The sequence below is a fragment of the Pyrus communis genome, chromosome 1, assembly GCF_041283825.1.
Source record: "Pyrus communis isolate YQ-2024b chromosome 1, ASM4128382v1, whole genome shotgun sequence".
Classification (NCBI taxonomy): Eukaryota; Viridiplantae; Streptophyta; class Magnoliopsida; order Rosales; family Rosaceae; genus Pyrus; species Pyrus communis.
In genome coordinates, this window is record NC_142565.1 from 1,448,074 (window position 1) to 1,473,282 (window position 25,209).

A 25,209-nucleotide genomic window follows, 5' to 3' on the forward strand; every position below is an offset into this window, starting at 1 on the left:
AGTGAGGGACCAAAATAATGAGTTTGGTCAATCTCAGAGACCATTGATGATAAAAAACCCTTTAAAATTCACTCCAAACTTATGTAGAATGTGAATTATTAATCTTTTAACACATTAGTCATGTACATTTCGTATGCAAAATTCAGATAACAAATGAAATTTATTTTAAATTTAAAGGCCAAACCCGCAATTCAGTTATTGTCCAAGAACCAATCTTCAATTTTGTTCTGTTCATAAGGAAAACCGACCGTTGTGACAGTTTGACACGTGGCGGCTATCCGCGCCTCCGCCCGCCTTGCGTTTCAGTTATTGTGTGTTTGGGACGCTTCTTCTCGCTCACACACACTCCATTTGCAGAATCAGTAAAATCCTAATCGAGCATCTGCTCCAATCGCCGGATTCTGCCGCTGCTGTTCCAATTTCTGCTGCAAAGTAAGTTCTCATTTCTTGCATCTTACAATGAAAATATTTTTTTTGTTGCTTGAAAGCGAAAAGTTGATCATTTTTTCTTGAAAGAATAGAACTTTGTTTGTATAATTTTTGTCTCCAAATCTTCGATTTCTGAACGCTGCAATGATGAGGTGATTTCTGAAATTCTTGATTTTGAAAGGTAGGATTTTTCTATGAGGTTAGGGAGGTTATGGAGGTAGTGGAATGTGAGGATGTTGGCGGCGTCGGTTGTCGAACAGGTTTGGATGGTTGTGGGGGTAATGAACTGGAGAAGAGGAGTAAGAGAGCTGAGGAGAGATGTGTGGAGTTAGAATCGGAGATTGTGAAGAGACAGGGTGAGTACGAAGCTCTGGAGGCCAAGTTTCGGGCACTGGAACGCGAAAAGATTGCGGTGGAAGAAGAGATTAAGGCTTTGAAGATGGAGAGTGGTGGGGATGAAAAGAAGAAAACTTGTGGGGGAGAAAATGGGGAGGGAATTGGTGATCTGACGGAGGAGAACGAGGAGGAAGATGAGGTCTTTCAGCTTATGGTTGAGATTGAGGTATTGGAGTGTGAGAAGAAAAAGGCTGAAAGCGATGTTGAGGCTTGGAAGCAAAAGTTCAAGGACCTGGAATTGATGATGCTAAAGTTGGACAAGAAATCCGTCGTGAAAGGCGGGGAATTGCCGCTGGCTGGAAGGATGAAGGTGGCAGGGATAGGATCGCCAATTGTGGATTCTCTTGAAGGCAGCGGGACCGTGCAACTGAATAACAGGATTAAACTTCCAGATGAATTGCAAGTTGAAAGTGGCTTTGAGTATTTGAGAGACAAAGATGTGGCTGTAGATGTGGTGGATGTTCGCTCTGCATGTCTCCCCCTTGGTAATGAGATCGGCAATACGCAGTCAGCAGGTATGAAGCAAATTACACTACTCACCTACATACCATGGTGATTTAGTATCTACTTTAGTCTGTCCTGTTCCCCTCCTCAAACAAATTGTTTGACGAAATTAATGAATCGATGTTCAAGTGTTTTTCGAATTTGTTATTAGAATATGTGCAATTTTGTATAATTAGTCAACCTTGTGTACAAAGTTTTGAATGAATATCAGCATTAGCTGCATTATCTTAACAACAAGAAGCATGAAGCATTCATTTTCCTTGAAGAAAACTCACATTACACAATTATATATGTTTTCACGTTCCCAAAATGAATGCAATTATTCTCTTATGAAGTTGCTTCCATTACATAACAGTAGGTTTCTATCCATGGCAGGCACTCCGTGCAATGACACACCGTGTAAGCATTGGGATGGTATTGAGGGAGAGAAGAAAGGTGTCTGTGTAGAGCCTGATATGGAATATTCTAAAAGCAGACAAGCTAGGAAACGGTTGGCATTTGACAAAGAGGGGAGTCCTTGCAAGAAGATGGCTCCATCCACGCCTGGTGGTGGCATACCTTCTTCCCTCGCTGTCGTTAATATTAGTGATAGTGATGATGAACTTTTGCCTGCAGATAATCAGAAAAGCAGAAGGGCCACCATTTTGTCGGGTTCAATATTTGGAGAAACTTTGGGTTGTGAAATGGATATGACTACAAAAAACTGTGAGCGGACACATCCTGAACAAAATGTTGATGAAGATACTGATAATATCAATGAGGTTTTTCTGCCTGCCTCAAAACCCAATAGGAAACGTGATCTTAATATTGTTACTAGTGACTCTGAAAGTAGTGATGATGATATTCCGATTGCAAAACTCAAGAAAATGCATTTTAACGAAGTTATATGTGACAAAGTAGGATCTGATCTCAATGACAGCTCAGTGACTGCTACTGCTTCTGAGGTTGACAATGCCATGGGTACTGTCAGTCCTCCCAGAAGGCGTCTTGTTAGGTTGAGGAAATGTGGGGAAAGAGGCGGTGCACGAGAAGAGTGTTCAACTCAGAATAGTGAAACTAAATATGATCAAGAAAATCTGGCAAATGAGGATGTTGAAGATGATGACTTGGAAGAGGTTGGGTCGGAAAGTGAAGGTGAAAGCTTGGGTGGATTTATTGTTGAAGATGATTCTGATGTTTCTGATGCTCATGATGCTTCTACAAAGTCAGAAGGTTCCTCAGATGACGATGTGGGCTTTGATGAGATTCTATCGAAATTTCAGAGGAACAAAGATCAGAAATCGAAGTGGGAATTTGAGGCAGACATGCTTTCTGCATTTGGTAAGGATCCGGAGCTGTGCATGAAAGCTGTATGTGCTCTTTATCGACAGCAGACTTCTGAAGAACAATATAGCAAGGAATCATTGTGCACCAATAGTCGTGGTTTTAGCAAGTTCGATGCTTTCAAGTAAGAATTTGAATTGTGATTTATGTATTTATAGGATTAAATTATTGATTCTACGTGTTCCTTCAATTATATTGCTGCTGATTTTCTGTACTCCCATTTCACAGGGGATCTTTATTGGCCGAGTTTCTCACCAACGGAGACCCAAACGAAGATCTCAATAGAACTGTGGAGGAGTTGCAGGCATATGACGCGAACGGCATTGAAACGTGTAGAACATTGGCAAGTCGTTACTCTAAGCAACTGTTCGAAATCTACAAGAACGAAGAGGATCCTCTCTTTCTACCATTTTGATGGGGGATATTACTAGTCCAGATCCTCTGCCAGAAGTACTTCCAGAGACCAACCAGAGGGTTTCCAAATGCTTGTAAACATCTAGGTCCTTTTGGTTTCAATTGATAATGGCGGTTGTATTTGTATATAACATCTAATTAGGAATGTCTGAAAAAATTAGGTCACTTAACGTTATTAACGTCGGGTGTTTTGTGTCCACATCTGCATTTACCCAGATAGTTTCCAATTTCTTTCACCTTTCGTGGTCATTTATATTTCGCCAAGAATGAAACATGCTACCCAGCTTGGGACGCATGAGGACTTGAAAGGGGGACGCAAATGTAGCTCCAAACCTAGTATGTGCACGTGTTTAAACTTAGCTATATGGCCGACTCTGATTGGTCAGAGATATCAACATCTTGGTGTTCGCGTCTCATGTAAATCTCTCTCCTTAAGAGGTAGACTTGAATAAAAAGGAGCATGAAGGCGGTGATGTCCCAAACCTAGCATGCCGCATCGTGCGTTTAAACAAGTATATTATCTAAAAGCTCATGCTAGAAAGTTCGTCCACTGGGGGCACAACTAAGTTGTGGCGGATGCTTGTCCTAGTGGAATCCCAATAATAGCTTGCGCAGAGCCAAAAAAAGAAGACATATATTATCTAAGCTCATGCTCAATCTTTTAATTTACCTGTAATTAGTGCCATTATCAAATAAAAGAAGTCTATTTTACTCGGGCAATCTTTCAATTTTTTTAAAGTGAGGTTGTCGAGTACTCTGTCAACCCATACCTATTTGGTTATTAACTTACATTCTCACCCTTTGTGCCATTTTAATTATATCCTTAGGTTAGTATTGTTATAATGACAAAAAGATAAATCATATATGTATAAAATTGAGAGGTCAAATTTATTAGATATATGGAAGAACGGAGGTTAATGAGACTTTTATGAATGTTATATTCGCCTCTTGATGGTTTGGTTGAGAAGCGAGTGACAAAGTTGGTGATGATGAGTTTATTATTCGTTGTACGTCAATTCAACATCGTATTAAGTGACGTAAAACGACTACAATATAAGCGTACCTCTAGTTTCTGCTCGGGCCAACTTTTTTGTAGCTCAAAAACTTGAGAGGGGCACGTGCCTCAATAACATTAGCCCCCCTGCACAACCAAGTAGTGTTCCCGGAGAACAATCTAACCCCAAGCTTGGAATGTTAATAAAAATTCTCTCTTTTTTGTAGGAGTGAGACCAAAATACGAGAAATCTTGTGATTTATAAAATTGGTCTGCCATCAGCCGCCTGACAGAAGATTTCCCCATTTCCTATTGTTTCTGTGCACCTGCATAACTACATGCTTGCAAAGTTCCTCCTACAGTGTGAGATGGGCAGCTGCCACGTACGTAGCAGACAAGCCCTTGGAAGTATGGAAAATGAGATTGTAGTTGGTGACTATATTCAACTACTCCAACAACTCACTAGATCTTGCTCCTTGCCTTAGTCACTATAAAATTCCCGAGAAAATGAATCGTTCTGAATTTTAAATTAGGGTTTCACCATTGTCCTTCTTATAAAAGGTCACCTGTTACGTGTGTATTATATCCCGTACGGTATGGAGTCATCAGTTACTAGTTTTCAAGTGGGCAGAAGAGGAAGAGCAGATCAAGAGGGGGAGAAATGTGGTGTGTTCTTTAAAATGCCATTGCACTACCCAACGTATTCGAAATCCGACTACGAAACCATGCCGGAAGGGAACCTCGACCGCCTTCTGTCCGAATACGGGCTTCCGGTTGTCGGAAGTGTGGAGCAGAAGAGGAAGTTTGCCATGGGAGCTTTCCTATGGCCTCCGTTGAATCGGTAGTTCTAGCTGCTTCCACAGCATTTGTAAAATTAAGGGTCTATATATAGCAAGCTAGCTAAACTTGTTTCTCTTGTGAGACTTATATTTTAGTACTATCTGGCTAAGCTAGCTGATGATCTCTGATGATGTTATGTGTTTTATATATGTTTTGATGGTTACTGGCTATATCTCGACCTACTCTTCAACTCTTAATTTGATTGATCCAACCTCTAGCTCACGTGTCAAATTGGTAATGCGTGGTGAGATTCGAGATCATTTAATCTACAAAGATTAGGGTTCTCTCTCCCATATATATATTTACTTTTTTAGTTCTTTAATGCCATAAATAAACTCGAGGAATCAAGAGATCCGTTCGACCAGAGGATTCACATCTCTTCCGACCAACACGCCATAGTCCGTTGTTTTTGGAGAAGAATCAATTTGCTTAGCTTTACAATATTCGTCCTAATGCGTATCGTTTCTAGTACATCCATTTTATAGGGTAGCAAACAAAAGGGTCACAGAAACGTAGGGTTAGGTATTTTGGTGAGATCAAAATACAAATATCACTTACGATTGAAGCTGATCATGTGATACAGATGTTCGGATTCAAAATTTTCAAATGACAAGTACTCTAGCACAACAATATTAGAAATCAATATAAATGGACAAACGCAATACAGTCTGTCTCTCAATCCCAAAGACAGCTTGTTATAGTTTTACAACGTTATCAAACACCAACCCTAGACACACAAACAAACATGGTGTATATTTAGCAGAATTATTAAGTAAAAAGGAAGATGAAGGGTAAACATGGGTTGGTGGGTCCCCTAAAGATGCGGTTTGACCCCACAATCGGCCATGCATAAGAATTGACTATAAAAGCAGAACATTGTCGATCCAGAATTTCACTACCCTTGGGCCTCCCTTTAAGCCATTTGATTAGTCTCATAATTTAATTGGTTAATAGTGATTAGATTTTCTCTCTCTTCCTCTCTCTCTCTCTCCCTCTCTAGGTTATCGTTGTTGTTGATGTCTCCTTGTTTACAGGAGATCTTCAAACGTTAAACAAAGAGAGGAGGAGGAAGGGGAGAAAAGATGGCGGCAATGAACTCGTTATCTTTTGGAGTTGTTGCAATTATTGCCATCCTTTACGCTGTCGTTTTGCCCATGGCTCATGCTACCAGGTTGGCTCCGGCACCGGCACCGGCACCGGCTCCGGCATTAACAAGCGATGGTAATTAGCTCTTATATTACATTTCTCTCATTTTGTACTCATGATGACATGTTTATGTGATGTTTTATTTGTTTTCATACTCTTTTTTGCATTGATCCCATTTTTAGGTGTTGAGGTATGTTTGGGAATTGCTTTTTGGTATCTAAATGTCTTTTTGGAGCTTTTAGATAACAAAAAATGCTTTGATAATGTTTGACATAAATAACCAAATTAATGTTTTGGATGTGATTTTGAAATAGTTACTAGTGCTTTTAATTATCTAAAAACACTTCTAACAACGTTTGACATAAAAAATTAAAAGTACTTTGGATTAATAAGCTCTCATGTGACATCCCATATCACCTAGGGGAGTGATCCTTATATGTATATTCCCATCCCTACTAAGCACGAGGCATTTTAGGAGCTCACTGGCTTCGGGTTCCATGGAAACTCCGAAGTTAAGCGAGTAGCACACGAGAGCACTCCCAGGATGGGTGACCCATTGAGAAGTTCTCGTGTGAGTTCCCAGAAACAAAACCATGAGGGCGTGGTCGTGGCCCAAAGCAGAAAATATCATGCTATGGTGGTGGAGCGGGTCGGGGAAGTGATCCCCCCTGGGCCGGGATGTGACAATTTGGTATCAGAGCCTAACCCTGGTCGTGGTGTGCCGATGAGGACGTTGGGCCCCTAAGGGGGGTGGATTGTGACATCTCACATCGCCCAGGGGAGTGATCCTTATATGTATATTCTCATCCCTACTAAGCACGAGGCCTTTTAGGAGCTCACTGGCTTCAGGTTCCATAGAAACTCCGAAGTTAAGCAAGTAGCGCACGAGAGCACTCCCAGGATGGATGACCCATTGGGAAGTTCTCGTGTGAGTTCCCAAAAACAAAACCGTGAGGGCGTGGTTGAGACCCAAAGCGGACAATATCGTGCTATGGTGGTGGAGCGGGCCCGGGAAGTGGTCCCTCCCCTCCAGACCGGGATGTGACATCTCATACTTTTGAGTGGCTTCTGGGTTACATGTAGTTCTGGAAGAAGAAGAAGAAGAAGAAGAAGAAGAGGAAAAAAAAAAAAAAAAAAAAAGGACATAGAGAAATAGAAAGCATGTGATTCGTTTAGGAACACCTTCCTATGAAAATTTTGGATGTACATTTAATAGAAGCGTAAAAATGCTTATGAGCATAAGTACTTTTGAAATAAGCATTTCTAAATGTTACATCCTTAATACTAAAAGCATTTTCCTGTGTTTTTTAGATAAGCACTTGTCGTGTGCATTCATGAATTTTTTCTAAGTGGTTTTTCATGAAGTATTTGAATTTTCAATACATTATGCTTCTAAAAGAGCTTATGAATAAAAATGCATCTTACAAAAAAAATCCCTACCGAATAAAGAAGCAATGGATTAAGGGATATCATACGTTATAATTAATGAATTTTATTGTTAATTGCTTTATTTTTGTATAAATTATTTTGCAGGGACAGCAATAGACCAAGGGATAGCATACGGTCTGATGTTACTGGCACTGGTGCTCACATATCTCATTCACTAAACTGTACCGTCCCATGATCGATGATGACAGAGATGGAGGGACATGGACGGTGTGATGTGGTGTTTTAAATTTAGGGCGAGTGTGATGTAAAATCAGTATCCAAATTGGGTAGAGTAAATTTATTTGACGATGTATTGCTAATTTGGTCAGGTTCTTGTTAAATATTCTTCCAAGTATATGGTTCTCCAACGTTAAATCTCATTAACTAGTACATTAATTTAGTAATTTAATGTGGCAAGGAGAAATGCAGTATCGGAATCTCTTACATCCCCTTTTAAAATCGAGGGGCCGATGGATATGCAAGCCAAAACAATGCCACGGGGCTGGAGCCTTCACAGAAACATCTAAGTTGGCCTCAAAACTACGGAGCCGCCCGGAATCATCAGCAATTCCTTTCTCAAAGAACGACGAAGATTCAGAAGGAGAGGCTATGAGTTTACTTGCTTACCGGTGATGTTAGAGAAATCAACTACTTGACCTATATTCTGTAAACTATAGGTGCTATAGTGGTCGATGATTGGACTTCTTTAACTCATTAAAGAAAAAATCCGAATATCAACTGTCGCATCATATGGTTTACACATATTGTCTAAAACCATGGTCTCCCGAACATTTTCCATTTTCTAAATTTCTTGCTTTTCTTTGGTTGTATATGACCAGAAAAAATAGAATGGATGTAGCCGTTAAAACAAACGTATTCTCCATGTAGACCTGAATTACGAATCTTTCTTATAGCACTTACAGTTTAAAGTCATAAATGGCTTATAAAAAAAGTAATCGAAAAGAAAGGGCACACACTACATCCAATCATGACATGTATATTTGTATATTAATATATAGTTTGGTCCATGATAAATTAACTTTCTCGTCCATTTATATTATATACGTGAATTAGTAGTAACATCATATAGCTATATGGTCATCACATTCAAAAACTTGTCCCGTGGCGTCTTGTCTTTTAGACAACCAACTCTTGATGTAATTGAAGAAAGAAAGCGGATATGTGATTTTATTAATGCAGCTTGTAATTTTGTTTGAGGAATTAATGAATACGAGAATTTAGCATATCACTTAATTAGAAGTACAGAGTTTAAAATTATTTCTAGTAATGTTACACTTACAACATATTTGTATTCTCTTTCTAATAGAAGTAAGGCATGCCGACGCATGTGAGTCATATTTCTATAAGAGAGATGATAGGGAAGAGTATCATTTTTTATTTACTTACAAACGTAAAAAAAATTCTAATAAAATTTTAGGAAATTTATAATAAAAGCACTTGTGACTAAAAGTGCTTTCTAAAACAGTACTGAACGAATCAGTTGATTGCACACTTTTCAATCTCCTACACATATCAGTAGGTGTATGACACCATTCTTATGCTAACTAGGGATCAAAAGAAAAATTTAGAGAAACGGCATTTTACTTAAAGATGTGTGGATAAGATCACCCTAATCCAAACTGTGATAGAAAAACGGCATTTTACTTAAAGGTGTGTGGATAAGATCACTTTAATCCAAACTGTGATAGCACCACCAATATCATTTTAATAAATTGTTTGTCCACGTGACACAAATTTGACTTCCATATCAGTAAAATTGTGAGATCCACAGTTGCTACATCATTATTTAACGTCTTACTGATTGACTAAACATATGACATTGCCACTAACAAATTTATATATGACATTGCGATGTTCTAAAGAAGTACGAGAATGCCACCGCACCCAAACTTAAGGGTGCTTAACGTAATTAACCCAAAAATTTAGCCAAATAAGCCAACGGCAGAACCTAAACATATCTATGTCTGCTCAAAACTGAGCAAAAGAGTAAACATCCAAAACTAGAGGAAAAATCTCTTGTATCTGCAAAACTTGTAGCTGATCTTCCGTATCAAAATCGTTTCCTCATCCTTTGCAAAGTCACGGGACGCCGCATCAAAGGACACATTCGAAGGATCATAAGAGGAGAAAAAATGAATCTGCCTCACTATCATGAAGCTGCGTACCGCTGATGGAGAACGTACTTCACAACTTCGTAAAAGGAAACCACAATCCCAACAGACGGGCCAGCGCGGGCAACACGAGGGCCAACTCCTGTGAACAATCCCTTCAAACCTCCACCCCTGTACCAAAATAAAACATAATGTAAGTGTCATTTCTAGGAAAGATCTAAATAAATCGTCAGAAATTTTATAGATTAGAGGGATACCTCCAAATCTCCAGAAGTGTTTGCCGTGTCGTCATTTTCATTGCCCTGATTGGATCGTTCTGATATTTAAATTTCAAAAATAAATAGTTAAGAGCAGAGTAAAGATATACAAAAAAGTGCAATAATTTTGCCCAAAAATGCATTTGGAATTGCGAATGCTATTATCATAAGCAGAAGTGCAGAACCATCAAACAGCACCGTCACTATGCTATTTTTTTCCTTAGATTTTGTTCAGCTAATCAGTTTTTGAAAAGTTTGGTAAAAGGATCAAACTCTTACTTTTTCGGTTTCCTTTGTGTGGTTTTCAAAACTTTCATAAGCACCACATTTTCATCAAAAGAAGTTCCTGCTTATCTAGAGATCCATTCAGAACAGAACACAGAGAAGCAAATTACCTCTATCTGCCTTCGGGTTTTTGCAACATCCAACGGACATGTAGCTGCAGCAGCAAGGCTTCCTGCAACAAAAGCAGCAGAAAAATTTGCCCCAAGGATATTGAGTGCGCTGGCTTCATCACCCACCAGACCAAGAAGTTTTCTCCTGAGCTGTTCAGACAGAAAAAAGATTTTGTTAAAGCAAGTAAAGATACAAAAGAATAAGCAATCAGAAGAATGAATCCTTACTGGCTCAAGGGTTGCCCAACAAATTCCTGAGAAGGGAACATCACGAGCAAGTTGTGCTCCCATACCGGTCCACAGGACACGATAACCTTGCACTGTTAAAGGAGAGACTATATCAGAATCATTAACTTCAGAAGAACAATACCTGAAGCCAAAGGCACAAACCGCCATCAAAAACAACATATCTGAGAAATGCAGGAAAAATGGACTTACAGTTGCTCTGCACATTACTTGTGGTCTTGACATGAGAGATGACACCAAATAAAGTCTTCAAAACACCAGGAGGCTTCCCACCATTTTGTATCACTTTGAATGCCTATTAACAAATTTTGATAAATTAAAATAAATAAATAAATAAAGGTACGAGAAGCCTCCACAACTCGGCTCTGAAAGCCAGACCAAAATTTGCGAAAACAAATCTAAGAAACATCTATAATATGAAAGTAGAACGAAATTAAGCTTAATATGAAGTTCTAAAGTTCTAAGTTACCTGCATGCGAGTTCTAGCAAGTTCAATAGGATAGCAAGTTGCACAAGCTAACGAGCGTGCCAAAGAGCCGGCAACTAGCGGGACATAAGCTGTTGTACTTGGTGCATTATGAGAAGTGAATTCCTCTAATCGGTTGCGAAACACATCATAGCATGGTAGGTAAATTCCCACCTGATTAACAAAAAGGAGTCACATAAATGAAAGATCAATGGCATGCCCAAGAGGAAACCAAATAAGACCTGATAACATTAAAAACTTACTGTTGGAATAGCGAGGGCTAACCCTGCATTTGTGCCTCTCCATAGCCTTGCAAATCCTTCCTGCAATATCACTCTCCAAAGTTAAAATCACAGACAGGTACAGTGAAGATGAAGATGACTACTTAAATAGGCATGGATAAGCACTATGCATACATATCATGCTTTACGAATGAACTAACAAAGCAATATAATCACGAATAAGCAGGTGCACACTTTTAACTACAGTTCTCTTTTCATGAACATTTGACATCACTAGTATAACGAAAACAAAGCCGCAAATCCACCAACCTGTCTAATGATTTTGTAGAAGACATCCAATGTGCCTTTGTACTGAAAGCAATCTGGAGGGCATATTGAAACAGTGCCTTGAATTCCAGCACGCGTGCATGATGGCGAACACCTTAGATCCGCAAACATCTGAGCACACAAAAATAAACAAGCAACAGTGAAAAAAGGAGAATAACATATTTCTGCTAAACCATCAGAAAATAAAAGCAGGAAAAGAGAAGAAAAATCCAAGCGGTTGCAATGAAATAGTTGGACGGAAATATCTACATATCTCAGCCTCTTGAGAATTTTCAATTTTCAATTAAAAAAAGGATGGGGCAACCCCAAGGCAACAAGGCTCCCCGTTTTGCGAGGGTTTCGGGGTGGGGGGTAGAACGTCTATTGTACGTAGCCTTACCCTTGCTTTGCAAAGAGGTTGTTTCCACGACTCGCACCCGAGACCTTTTGGTCACAAAGGAGCAACCTTTCCGTTGCGCCAAGGCTCACCCTCAGGAAATTTCAATTTTCAATAACATTGGAAAAATAATTACATGTAACTCCTCGTACTCACAGTACCACGAACATTACAAATATCAGCTAACTGAAGAAACCAAGACAATATAAGGTTTCACGCCGAGACAACAATGCAAGTACTAACACAACGTATCACATGATCAAGTAGTAATATGGTCTATCAAACCACCATACACCACATATGTACACCATTTCATTTCAGATTACAGTTAAATCACCATAACAACAGAAGCAAACCGAAAAAGGGTTAAGAATCTCATTGTCCACAAGTATGGCGGTCATACCATGCTTGGCCCGAAATATGACATCCGACTAATGACATTACTTAGCGGATGTGAGTAAGGAACCCCAGCTGCCTGAGCTTGCAACCTAGTCTGCAACAACAAATAAACACAACAACATTTGCTAAGTCCATGTTTCCAAATCACCCAAACAACCAAGAATTTGATCAGTCTTTCTTAATTTTGGTAGAATTTTAAATCCCATATAGCAAAAATACCCAAAATTCAACATTTCAGTTCTTCCCCTCTCCTAAATTGGATTAAATCCTAAAATAAATAAAATTAAAATCAAAGGCAATGAATGATGGGTTCGTTTTACACTTTCTTCTCACTTTCTGGGAAACCAAACATACTAAAACAACAAATCAAAGGGCATACCTTTACAACATCAAGCGGATTAACGATAATCGCGGATAAAAATGCGGCCCCCGCCGCCGAGAAAGCTCGCTCGGTGACCCCCAATTGCCAGTCCGACGTGCTGGGCGGCTGCGCAGCAGAGAAATCCGCCCCAACCGACTGCGTTTGCTCCGTGCTCATCCATGGATTCTGCGCTCGCTCCAACTCCACCATCTTATTCGCCGCGCTCTCTCTGATCATTGTCACCCGACAAAATTGAATTAATTTTGTTTTTAAATGAGAAATTGGAAACAAATTAAAAAATAAAAAAATGGTTTATTTTTTGTTTTGGTTTTCCGAATTGCTCGGAGAGGAGGAAAGTAGAGAGAGAGAGAGAGAGGAGCAGTAAGCAAAAGGCTTACCAGAAAGTAAGGCGGCAAGAGGAGAGGGAGAGAGAGGGCCACGTTTGGCAGTGTCTGTGAGGGCGATTATTTATGGTAGTAAAACCTACTCACGAAAGAGTATGATTCTCTTCCCTCTTATTATCATCATCTTCCATTCTCTTATCTCATACTTTTCTTTTTATCTTATTCTTTATATAAAAAATTCAAAATAAAATGTGACATGGCATAATCGCAACCATTTAAATATGAGGGGATGAAAGGGGTGAGATATTAGAAAGGGAGATAATCATACTTTACTGATGAAACGAAAGCTATTAAAAACTAAAAGTCAAAATAATGGACTTTTTGTCACTATGTTGTTTTTTATGTTTTTTTTAACAAACGATGCTAAGAGAAAGGAAAATGAATTTAGTCTCACAATAAATTAACGTTAAATGATAACGTGGATGAATATCAAACATTATTTTTGTTAACCTCTATTTATGAAACCCTAAAATTTGCTTGGCTAAAAGGGACCGATAATGCAATTTAGATTTTTATGTCGGAGAGTGAAAACCCGCTTCAATATTAGTCTACATTATCAATGAACATTAGTGACCTAACATATGTCTAATTTTCAAAACGTTAAGTAGTTGCTTGAAATATTTTCAAAGATCGGGGCTTGAATTTACCTGATCACCTCTGAATATTAGATAGTTAACCTGATTAACTCTTTTATAAATATAGATTTATATTCGAAAAAATTAATCAAATTTGAGGTTGTTTGATCATCCTTACTTATATGATAAAAGAAAAACAAATAAAAAAATGCTTGAAAACTTTGAGTTTTAACGATAAGGATAAAATAAAGGGTAAAGTGAATAGTACCAGGATTGACTTTTACTGTAAAAATGTGACTTTTCGTTAAAGTAAACAGTACCGTGAGCTTTTCGTTAAAGTTCTATAGAATATATGATTACATTAGAAATTAAAATCTTATACAAATTGTCAGTTTATTTTATACATATAAATGCCTAAGCGGTTTTTAAATTGATTGTTTACATTTTTTTTTATAAAAAAATTAAGGGTGTGTTTGGAAAGAGCTTTTAAAATGACTAAAATGTGTTTAATGAAAGTGTTTTTGGATCCAAAAAAGTTGAAGTGCTTGCTTTTTTATCCAAAAAATTTGAAGTGCTTGTAATTCGTCTAAGAAACGCATATCTGGTGCGCATTTCCAAAAGCACTTCAATTGTTTTTTTAAACTCAAAAAATACTATCATCGATATTTATTTGTACAAAAAATACATAACTAGTGCGTGTTTCAATAATTACTTTATTTTAAAAGTATTTTAAAACAAGCCATAATTGACCACAATCCCATATCATACGCGCAGTTAGTATTTCATAGGCAATATTGATTTTGGTGGAAACAAACAAGGCCTTATAGTTCGTTCGAGAAATTGGAGCGTTGAACAATTGCTTCTAGAAGCGTTCTAACGTGCGTAAGACGTGACGCAACTCTAGGCGTGACACCAAGCAAAGCTACAATTTTCCTCCCATATTAGTATCTGATTCTTTTTCTTCGTGGGCCACTAGTTTTTTAGAACTTGGGAACAAAAATGACATTTATGTAAAAGGGACGATTGACAAGTATGATATTTGGTTTCTCAAGTCTAAAATCCGACAAGTGATAAATTGTCTTGGTATCTTTTGAAAAATGATTCTTATTGGATCTATTGTACGGTCAATTTTTATTAGGTACTATTTATTTTTAATTTTTAATTTTGAAATGATTTCTGACCGTACGATGTACGATGTACGATGAACGATCACGATCACAAGATTTATATGATCCCCAAGAAAAGGATTAAGCGAGGATCATTTTCCATATCTTTGTAACCTACTGCGTTTCGATTCAAAATTTTCTCCTATTTTTCGTGTAAATTAATATTGTTTATCTGTACAAAAAAGGGTAAAATATGACTTTTATTTGTGTGTGTCAATAGCTAATGTAGATAAAAATTGGGGGAGCCTGGAATTCAGATGAGTAAGGCCACAGAGATGCTTGATTTCCACTATTAACACAATCCCTCCTCAAGGGTAAATTGGAAAGTTCCCAATTTTGCAATTAAAAAAATGTTCCAAATCTGAAACTTTTCATGCAATAACATATTGTTCATATGATTTGAACTCATGTAATGATTTTACAACAAAACAAAAGCCAAGTGTCATGAGTTATGACTTTGTATCAACATAAGATAGTGCTATTCACACACATCTTTTTACTTCCTACACACTCTTGTTAATTTATTTTCAATTTCGATCAGATCGTTGGAAATTGAAAAAGAATGTATGAGAAGTAAAAATACCTATGCCGATAGCTTCACCCTGAACATATATGTATAGCCACCCCAAGTTTTAATTTTATCCCTTATTTAAAAGGGTGGTTCTAAAACCCAGAGGCATCTTTTACGACCTTGTTTTTGACTGAAAGATGTGAAGCATATCCGACCAAATTAACAAAGGACAAATGTGAAGCATATCCGACCAAATTAACAAAGGACAACGTTCATACAATACAAAACTGTTAATGACTCCGACTGAGAGCGACAAGCTTCTTTTTCCCTCTAAGAACGGGGAATACAACCCAAAGAGGAAACTACAAAACAACAACGGCCGCAAAACAAGCCCGAGAGACTCCAACAACGTTGTCTATGAAGCTCATCAAATACAAGAACGCCAATATTTATCCATATTAGACAGCGACAAACCTTGATCGAATTAATCACTAGCGTAATTTCAAGATAGTTACCATGGCAATAGATTAGACCAACAAAATTAACAGCTAGCTAGCTTCAGCTTGCTTACAAAACCCAGGAAATTGATGGGTTAATTTGTCTACGACGTTGAAGATAAGTTTGATCTTCTTGGATACCACAACCATCCAACAACTTCGATCTCCCAATTTCTTGTTACCATTGCAATTGAAAGGAACATATACTATAAAATTTGAAGTACTGTTAAGTATGCAACAAGCTGCTACAGCTAGTAATCCATTCAAATATCTGAAGCAATTTTTCAGTGTCCATACACGAAATACGGTCATGTGACATTTTACTCAAACTATAACACATAGATATTCATTTTTATCAATATACTCTAGAAGTGTGACATATCAATCATGTTGTAAATTCATTTTTTATTAATATACGCTAGAATCCCAAACAATTCGATTCGATGTCAGTACACAAAGATTTAAGGTCATTTCTTCAATTTACTCTCCATTTCTAAGTTCCTAAGGTTGTAGCTTTCGCAGTAGCTTCATCGGTGTTACCTACCAAATAAAAGGCCTGCTAATTATGACATATCAATCATGTCATCTACTCTTATTATAACACGTGGGGTGGTCTCGAAACCATGGATTTAGTCTTATTGTGTGTTAGTACTCTCAATTGGCTTCAAGAGCAGGTCGCTAGATATATTTAGTGACATCTACAGGGAGGCTCTAAAATAGATCATTTTGCTGGCTGTGTATCACACCCTCCGTTTCTAAATGGGAACACTGACTATGGTTCATGGAAAGCCAAACTCCTATATAATCTTTATTTTTTATTTTTTATTTTTTAACAAACGATATTATCTACACTAAAGGGAGGGGGTGGACTTAGCCTCACAATGGGCTAGTAATAATGTAGTTCAAATTAACCTTTGACGAGAATCGAACCTAAGACCACTCACTTACAAGTGAAGAGAAATATCACTAGACCATAATACTAAGTGGATATATAATCTTAATTAGAATAAACCATTTTATTACAAATTTCACAATCTAAGCATAAAGCATATATGTAGAATATCCTTGATACGTACCCTCTGTGATTTCTTGTAATCCTCCCAAAACCTAGGTATAAACGTCCGTCCTTGTAATACTTGGCCGTCAATAATGCCTAAAAATGAGAGCCTATATATGAAATCATCATCACCAACAACACCAGCAGCAAACACACAACTAAGACTAAGAGTAAAGTACAAGGTCCCAGTTTTGAATTACCAAAATGGCCATAGCCGTGCTACATGCTCTGGACTCAGCCAGGACACAATGGTACCACATAACGGCCATTGTCATCGCCGGCATGGGTTTCTTTACCGACGCTTACGACCTCTTTTGCATCTCCACCGTCTCCAAACTCCTCGGCCGCCTTTACTACTACAACCCTAGTACCGGAAAGCCGGGGAAGCTCCCAGTGAACGTCAACAACTTCGTGATAGGTGTTGCCCTAATCGGAACCCTATCGGGCCAGCTTGTATTCGGGTATCTCGGTGACAAGCTAGGCCGAAAGAAGGTCTACGGGATAACCCTAATCATGATGGTTGTTTGTGCCATTTGCTCCGGCCTATCATTTGGCTCCTCAGCAGGCTCTGTCATGACAACCTTATGCTTCTTCAGGTTTTGGTTAGGGTTTGGTATCGGTGGCGATTACCCTCTCTCCGCCACGATCATGTCCGAATACGCCAACAAAATGACTCGTGGGATGTTTATAGCGGCGGTGTTTGCGATGCAGGGTGTTGGGATCATTTTTGCCGGTTTGGTGTCTATGATCTTGTCGAGAATCTTCCTCAACATGTATCCTGCACCGGCATTCAGCGACAGCCCGGCGGATTATTCGCACGTGTTGTCCACGCAGCCACAGGCGGACTATCTGTGGCGGATTGTGCTTATGCTTGGAGCTTTGCCTGCACTTGCCACTTTCTACTGGAGGATGAAAATGCCTGAAACAGGTCGGTACACGGCCTTGATTGAAGGTAACGCCAAACAAGCCGCTGCTGACATGGGTAAGGTTTTGGAGATCGAAATCCAAGCTGAACAAGATAAGTTGGCACAGTTCAAGGCTGCAAATGAGTACTCATTAGTATCCAAGGAGTTCTTTAGGCGTCACGGAAAACACCTAATTGGTACGTACCTTTATATATATATATATATTATAAACTTAGCTCAAACAAGATATATATATCTATGTATGTATGTATTAATTAGATAAAACATTGGATCCGCATATTTTATGATTGAGAGTTTACGTAGGATGTTTCTCTAGATATATATCTTATCGATCGCTGTTTGCTATATGCCTCAGGTACAACAACTACTTGGTTCTTGTTGGATATCGCCTTTTACAGCCAAAACTTAACACAAAAGGACATTTTCCCAGTGATGGGCCTCACTCAAAAGCCCGAGGAGGTTAACGCGCTTCGCGAAATGTTCGAGACCTCTCGAGCAATGTTTGTAATTGCGTTTTTCGGCACCTTCCCTGGTTACTGGTTCACCGTCTTCTTCATCGAGAAGCTCGGCAGGTTCAAGATCCAACTTATGGGATTCTTCATGATGTCTTTGTTCATGGCCATCATAGGCGCCAAATATGACGACCTCAAGCATAACAAGTACATGTTTGGAACTTTGTACGGCCTCACTTTTTTCTTTGCAAACTTTGGCCCCAACAGCACCACGTTTGTGCTTCCGGCCGAGCTGTTTCCGACTAGGGTTAGATCCACGTGTCACGCGTTGAGTGCGGCGGCGGGGAAAGCCGGGGCCATGGTGGGTGCATTTGGGGTGCAGTACTATACTTTGAGGGATGATCCGAAATATACTCGGCGTGCTATGTTTTTCTTGGCGTTTACTAACATGCTAGGGTTTTTCTTCACATTCTTGGTCACTGAGACCAAAGGCCGGTCCTTGGAGGAGATCTCTGGTGAAGATGGTGGCGGCGATCACGAAGCTGGAACACAGATGACTGGTACCAATACATCGGCAACAACAGCCACGCCGTACTAGGTAGTTAATTAAGGCGTTTGATTAGCTACAAAAAGCTTTACTATTTAGTTTGAAAAAATATCAAATAAATTAGCTCGATACACATGCCTTAGCATACCAAATAAGAGCTGCTTTAAGTGTTCCGAACCTTGAAGTCGAAGAAAAAAAAAAACAAAAGTTGATCTTGTAGTGAAAGGAAAGAACAAGAAATAGATATAGTTTTGGGGAGAAATGTTTCAGTATGTTGGAATGCGGTCTAGTGCATCAAGTATCATAATATAATTGGTGGAAATTTTTTTTTCAAGTTTCCAATCAGTATATTATTACGTTTGATGTAATAAGCCGTATTTCCTGCAGATTGAAAAACCTCTCGAGTTTGGATGAGGTTTATATTTTTTTTACTTTCTTTCTTTCATTTGAATTTCTCGTTGTAACAATACATGAAATGAAAATGAAGACGTGCTTGTATGTTTACTGCTGTGATTATCAATTTACACGTGTGGCTGACTTTGACCACTCAAATCACACGTGTCGCGCTCTGCAAACGCCACGTGACGAACCCGAATTCGCTTGAGCCGGTCCACCCCTGAAAAATTGAATTAAAAACCCTAGAAAATAAAACATTTTGGTTTTCTTCCTCCCCCAAATTTCCCTCCATGAAATGGGACATGGAAATCGAAGAAATCGAGGCAGTCCTCGAGAGGATTTGGGACCTCCACGATAAGCTCAGCGACGCTATCCACTCCGTTTCCAGAGCTCACTTTCTCAACTCCGTCAGGTCCCGCAGAAATTCCGACGAGAAGAAGCGGCGGCGGACCAACGACGCCGCCGCCGATGAGAACCGGGCCGGATACGTGTATGTGAAGGACTTCCGAGTCGGGCACGACGATGACTCGGCGGTTCGGGAGGCCAAGAGCCTCAATGCGATTCGGACCGCTCTCGAGAACCTGGAGGACCAGCTTGAGTTTTTTCATGTAAGTTCATGGCTTTTTTTTAAGGGGTTGTTTGGTTATGTTGTGTTTGGTTGCTGAGAAAATTGGAGGAAAATTGAAATACGAGCGACGAAATGCTTGATTAGGTCTTGTGGTTTGAAATGTATTCTTTCGAAATTAGACGTGTAGATATTTGAATGCTTGGATAACGTACATAAGGGCTCATTCGGATTCCAAATTATAAGATGTTTGCGAGGTTTGCTGCCGTTGCGTGTAATTTAGTTAATTTCTGTTTGGTTGCTGAGAAAAATGGGAAAACAGGGTCTGAATTAAAGGGAAAATCAACGTATGATATATGGTTTGTGCTATTGCAATTTTATAAATGCTGCAGTAATTAGGTAAATGCTTGCAGTTTGTGAAATTTGAAAAACTGCTCTGCTTGCGTTCCTTCTTTTTACGAGTAATAAAGAGCAGAACACTAGTGATTTCGTAAATGTGATTAGATGATGTTAGAGACACGTAGAACGGGGACTAGTTTCTGTAGAGTACAAGGAAATTGTGATGAGTAAGATATAAGAAACACAAATGGTTGTGAAACTGCTGGTAATTGGGCGGGATGCACATCACGCACCTCGACACCTGTTAAAGGTAAATTCTTGAGTTCGATTGTGCTGAATGCATTTCATGTCCCGTTTTGAACACATGCTTAGAAGTTACAGTGGGGATTTGTTGCGTATTGATGACAATAGCATTGCTCTTAAAGGGTGAAATTCTCCATGTTTTTGTTCATGCCGTGTGGCTGTGCTTGTTAGACTCTGTATGGATTTCATATTTCCTATTGTGGCATATTTTCTAGTCGGATATTTATGTCAGTTGTTTTCTTTTAAAGACTGTGCAGGTGCAGCAGCGGGCTGAGAGAGATGCTGCAATTGCACGCTTGGAGCAGAGCCGTATTGCTCTAGCAATGAGATTGTCTGAACACCATGGTAAGAATTACCAATTTATTGAGGAAGCCCTTGCCTTTGTTGGAGATGTCTGTGGTGCAAGTCGTTTAGTATCTCCTGAAAGTCTTTATGGCCCTCCGATCAGTCCTTCTGGTGAGAAGTTGGTGGCCTCCAAAGGGAAGAAGCGTAATATTTTGATCAGATTTCTCATTTCAAGCATCACATTTGTTAAGAAAACCCTTAAGTTGGATAATGCGGGTGGAATACTTGGAAATGCTGCGTTGGTGGCGCTTAGTATGATTGTGTTGGTGCGTCTGAATCAGGTAGGTATTAAGGAGCTTCCGCAGAAGCTGGAAGATAAAATCTACATCAACCGCAACGTTAGAAAAACTTCCCCGTCGATTGTTCATTACAGCAACTTGGATGTTCTATTAGCTAGAGGTTAGCTTTGAAATCTTAATCTGTTGCAGGGAATTCAATGGTAGGTGGCCATGCTGTCGTTATAGTCGTATTTCTTCTTACCACCGAAAGTTTCGGAGATTTTGGCGAGAATGTAAGCCCGTAGGCAATTCTCTTTCGAACTGTAGCGAGACAACTTAGAGCTTGTTTCGATGTGCTTTTGAAATGACTGAAAGCGCTTTTGGTGAAAATGTTTTTGGAACTAATTATTAGTAAAAATGTAAGTAAATTATGGAAGAGCATTTAAAGTCTGTGCTTCTTCCAGGAAGCACTTTTAAGTGTTTTTGGAACCAAAAAACATTTTTTCTAAAAGCGTTTTTAGTAATTTTAAAATCACATCCAAACGAGCCTATACACTATATGTTCACTGGTCGTTTGGCTTCTTTCATTTTATTTCAAAATTCGTTGTGTATGGGATGATGAATTCCGATATCTCAAGATATTGCGCTTTTTTCTTTCTTTTCTTTTTCTTCGTCTATTGGGAAATTCAGTGTATGTCCCAGTTATGGCGATCTCTCGTTTGGAGGGAATTGAAAGCGATTAGTTTTCTTAATCAGTAATTTATCTTTGTTCTTCAAGTTTGCCGCATTTTTCCAGTTCTTCCTATATTGAATTTACCGTGAATTTATTAGATCTTGCGCATCAAACATGTCCTCTCTGTTGTCGAAATCAACTTGATCCCTATGATCGAACACTTTAAGAAACTATTAGTGAGGTCTCACGCTCGACTTACATGAATGACAAAAGTGTATATTTTTGTGTGAGATCGGTACTAGCCTTAGCAATATCCGATCATCTGTTAAATTGAATAAACTATCAGTTCAAGTGGAGAGGTTGATTTAAAATATCCTTAATTTAACGGAAATTTTTTACGAAAAAATCAAAGTAATTGACGGTGGAGAATCTTATAGACCAAAAAGATTATAAAAATCAATTACTATAAGCTATGAAATTATGAATTGTCAAAGGCTCAAAGCACTGGCCTCTCTCCTCAAAACTTGGGCCTGGGTGGCTGTTTATACGGGCCCGCCCTGAGAGACTTTGGAACGTTGTCGTCTTAAGTCAATAAAGTCTTTGAAGCGCAATTTGGTCAACCTAATTTGAACACGGACTATTTTGGTGGTATTTTTCTAGCTAGTCCGACCGTGCCACAATATTATCACACGCAACTAGGAAAACCAGAACCCATTTGTTGACGAACCGTAGCGGATTTTTAATCTCCATTCCGACTGATTTCAAGATGAAAAATGCTGAGGGGACTTTCTGAAAATCGAACTCTCTATAGACTCTGTCACCATATGATTTTAGCACAGTGTTTTACAATATCGGTATATGAATTGATGATAGCTGTGAGGTGGGAGAGAATCAATCGAGAACCTCACTTTTGAGATAGTTCCCTTGACATTTCTTAAGATGAGAAGTATGAATGCTAACGAATGTTTAAACTCAATAAATATATAGTTATGGGAAAGGAGTGCGAAATTACAAAAGGAATAATGTCGGAAAGCTATCAATGCTTTAAGCTTTTTTTTGGGTTGGGGTTGCTTTTAACTTGTTTTATGAGGCAAAAACGGAAAAGTTGATGAAAGGGTTTGAACACAAAATAAGCCTCATAATTTTCAAGTGGTGCGTGTAAACACTTCCTCGTGCTTCCTATTGGATGCATGACTCAAAAGTAAGGTGAAAGCATTCTTTCCTTTTGTTCAACTTTTCTTTGTTCGGCGGGCCCCTTTGTGATCTTAAATTGACAACAAAGATTTTGTGTTTCTTGTAGAGAATGTCAACCAAAAGAGGTACTAGCTAGGTCAACTCAGAAACGAAAAAGGAAATTGCATGAGAATTTTGTAAAAATGTGGGTAACGTAAAATCGAAACTATATTTCCTTTTCTTTTGAGTTAATAAGCGGGGCACGAAACCTAAGTCACCGCAACATAAATAGATATAAGAGTAATGGTAGATCGACCAACGTTTATATCATATTTGCACATTATGTGATGTGTCGTCAATAAAAAATAAACACGTTAATAATTTAATTTTCAACAACTACGTTATATGGTGTACAAAATATAATTTAAATGGATAATCTCACTAGCATTACCTGAACTCAAAAGATAAACTTAACCCGTAAAGTTAGAACAAATAGTTCTTGACCAAAACACACCAACTAAATCATTCAAAACAGTAGCAGATATTTCGGGATGAGATCCTAAAAGAAAGGACAATAATCCTACTTTAAAGAAAGACCGAGTTAAAATGGTAGGCTGAAATGCCAAAATTAAATTACAAAATATAAAACAAAAAGATGTGTTTATCTTTTCCTTTTGGAACGATTCAAACACAATCTTTTTTATGCACTATATAATGGTTTGGACATGGATCCTCTCCGAATCAACTGTCCTAATCTTAGAGATCCATCAATTCGGACCGTTGAAATTTGATCCAACGGTTAAAGTTATTATAACTTTTAAAGTGAGCCCCTGTTTATAACCATTGAATCAAATTTCAACGGCCCGAATTGATTGATCCTTAAGATTAGAATAATTGAATCTGAAGAGGATCCATGTCCTAATGGTTTAGTTTTGCACATTTCTTATTTATAAAGTTTATTTTCCTTGTCATTCTTCTTGTTCTCAAATGTAGAAGTTTTTTTTTTCAAAAGATACTGAGATAAACACGTGAATGCAGGCTCGCACATTTTATTACAGAAATAATTAAAATTACATTATGCAAATATATATACATTCAAATTATGAAGGCATGCGAACTGCTAAGTTTCAGTCGTCGACACAAAAACATCACAGTTTTTCACGTGCCTGTGGCATTATGATATTGCAGCAAATATTTATACAAGTGCATTCTAGACATATCTTGGCAAACACCAAGTGTTTGATGTAATGCATGCTAGACATATCTTGGCAATACTCGGCAGGTTGTGTTAATAGCACTCGATGAATTTTCTCAATAGCACTTATCAAATTGCTTCGACATATGTCGAAATCTGTTAATATGTGCATAAAATGATTCCACTGATGACAACAAACCCATAAAATGTTCGACCAAATGCCTTAGTGAATAAACTAAATTTTTTTGCACTCTTCGCATTTTGGTTTTATTAAAAAACTTAAAACCTTTAACGTTAGGACCCTCCAATGTTGAAAACCTTCTCAAGTGACCAAATCTCAACATCATTTTTGTAACGAATCGGAACACAAAACTGCTAATGATTTCGAGAATAGATGGGTTGGACAAATATTAAACAATTCATAGTCTACCACCTAATTGCTGTGTGACATGCATTAGATTTGGAATTTGAGATGTTACATTAATTTGAATAGAAAAAGGCATTGCTTTGGTCACAAGTTTAATGAGTAGATTCTGTCCAAATCAAATCTTCTTACCTGGACCATATGCCCAAGCCACAATTGCCAAAATGGAAGAATGAGAAGGTCGAAGGGTGTGGGATTTTTGCAATTTTTCTTATTTAATTAATTATAAAATTTTATAATCCCATAAATATGCAGAATAATTTCACACATTGTCTCCGCGACCCCGTCACATGTGGCCATAACTCGATTAACCATCGTTGTCGGTAGGTGAAATTTGAGTGCTTTGCCCTAGTGGGGCCATGGTGCTTGCCGGTGACACGTGTCACGTGATAAGCAGTGCTGACTCGTCTTGATGCCTGCCACGTATACACACAAATTAGAGACTGTGGCAATTTGGGTAGCAGAAGCAGACAGAGACCCAATATATATTTTCACGTGTTATGTACCCACCCGTTTGTCTTCTTGGTTCAGGGTCCCCTCCTGATGAATTTTGGAGAAAAAATATTTGAAAAGACAACGTGAGGGATCGGAGGGTCGACCATCATTCGTCAACTTTCAACCAAGAAAGTCAAGATTTCCATTAATTTAGCATGATTGGGTGGAGTATATGTTAATCCTCCTAATCACTTTCAAACGATTAAGTAGTAAGGTCCTAGTCCAACTCAACCTAGTAATAGAATACCGGCTTTGTTCCAGGGCTAGTTGTTT

At 38.5% G+C, this 25,209-nt stretch overlaps 5 protein-coding genes across 7 annotated transcripts; 4 read left to right on the forward strand and 1 right to left on the reverse strand.

The window, feature by feature from the left end:
- Window positions 1-334: 334 nt before the first annotated feature.
- On the forward strand, window positions 335-3,263 carry LOC137721323 (uncharacterized). The gene is made up of 4 exons (XM_088691318.1): window positions 335-432; window positions 611-1,340; window positions 1,705-2,776; window positions 2,881-3,263. The coding sequence occupies exons 2-4, from the start codon at window positions 641-643 to the stop codon at window positions 3,065-3,067; spliced, it is 1,959 nt and encodes a 652-aa protein (XP_088547444.1). The 5' UTR covers window positions 335-432; window positions 611-640; the 3' UTR covers window positions 3,068-3,263.
- Window positions 3,264-5,794: 2,531 nt separating this feature from the next.
- On the forward strand, window positions 5,795-8,346 carry LOC148698933 (arabinogalactan protein 41-like). The gene is made up of 2 exons (XM_088677047.1): window positions 5,795-6,121; window positions 7,580-8,346. Exons 1-2 carry the CDS (start codon window positions 5,983-5,985, stop codon window positions 7,651-7,653), a joined length of 213 nt encoding a protein of 70 aa, XP_088533173.1. The 5' UTR covers window positions 5,795-5,982; the 3' UTR covers window positions 7,654-8,346.
- Window positions 8,347-9,220: 874 nt separating this feature from the next.
- Window positions 9,221-13,221, reverse strand: LOC137720945 (mitochondrial carrier protein MTM1). 2 transcript variants are annotated; one of them, XM_068460071.2, is made up of 11 exons: window positions 13,074-13,221; window positions 12,694-12,904; window positions 12,319-12,408; window positions 11,522-11,650; window positions 11,234-11,293; window positions 10,974-11,144; window positions 10,697-10,799; window positions 10,487-10,578; window positions 10,259-10,408; window positions 9,864-9,922; window positions 9,221-9,777 (listed from the first exon to the last, which is right to left on the reverse strand). In XM_068460071.2, exons 2-11 carry the CDS (start codon window positions 12,883-12,885, stop codon window positions 9,645-9,647), a joined length of 1,179 nt encoding a protein of 392 aa, XP_068316172.1. In that variant the 5' UTR covers window positions 12,886-12,904; window positions 13,074-13,221; the 3' UTR covers window positions 9,221-9,644. The 2 variants fall into 2 exon arrangements, with proteins under 2 accessions (XP_068316172.1, XP_068316171.1); XM_068460070.2 differs by lacking the exon at window positions 13,074-13,221 and having other exon boundaries at window positions 12,694-13,062.
- Window positions 13,222-17,086: 3,865 nt separating this feature from the next.
- Window positions 17,087-19,123, forward strand: LOC137721545 (low affinity inorganic phosphate transporter 4-like). Its single transcript, XM_068460642.2, has 2 exons — window positions 17,087-17,987; window positions 18,167-19,123. Exons 1-2 carry the CDS (start codon window positions 17,090-17,092, stop codon window positions 18,859-18,861), a joined length of 1,593 nt encoding a protein of 530 aa, XP_068316743.2. The 5' UTR covers window positions 17,087-17,089; the 3' UTR covers window positions 18,862-19,123.
- Window positions 19,124-19,442: 319 nt separating this feature from the next.
- On the forward strand, window positions 19,443-21,753 carry LOC137721056 (plastid division protein PDV1). Of its 2 annotated transcripts, none has more exons than XM_068460178.2 (2): window positions 19,443-19,814; window positions 20,662-21,753. In XM_068460178.2, exons 1-2 carry the CDS (start codon window positions 19,497-19,499, stop codon window positions 21,160-21,162), a joined length of 819 nt encoding a protein of 272 aa, XP_068316279.2. In that variant the 5' UTR covers window positions 19,443-19,496; the 3' UTR covers window positions 21,163-21,753. The 2 variants fall into 2 exon arrangements, with proteins under 2 accessions (XP_068316279.2, XP_068316280.2); XM_068460179.2 differs by having other exon boundaries at window positions 19,448-19,814; window positions 20,671-21,753.
- The last annotated feature ends 3,456 nt before the right edge of the window (window positions 21,754-25,209 follow it).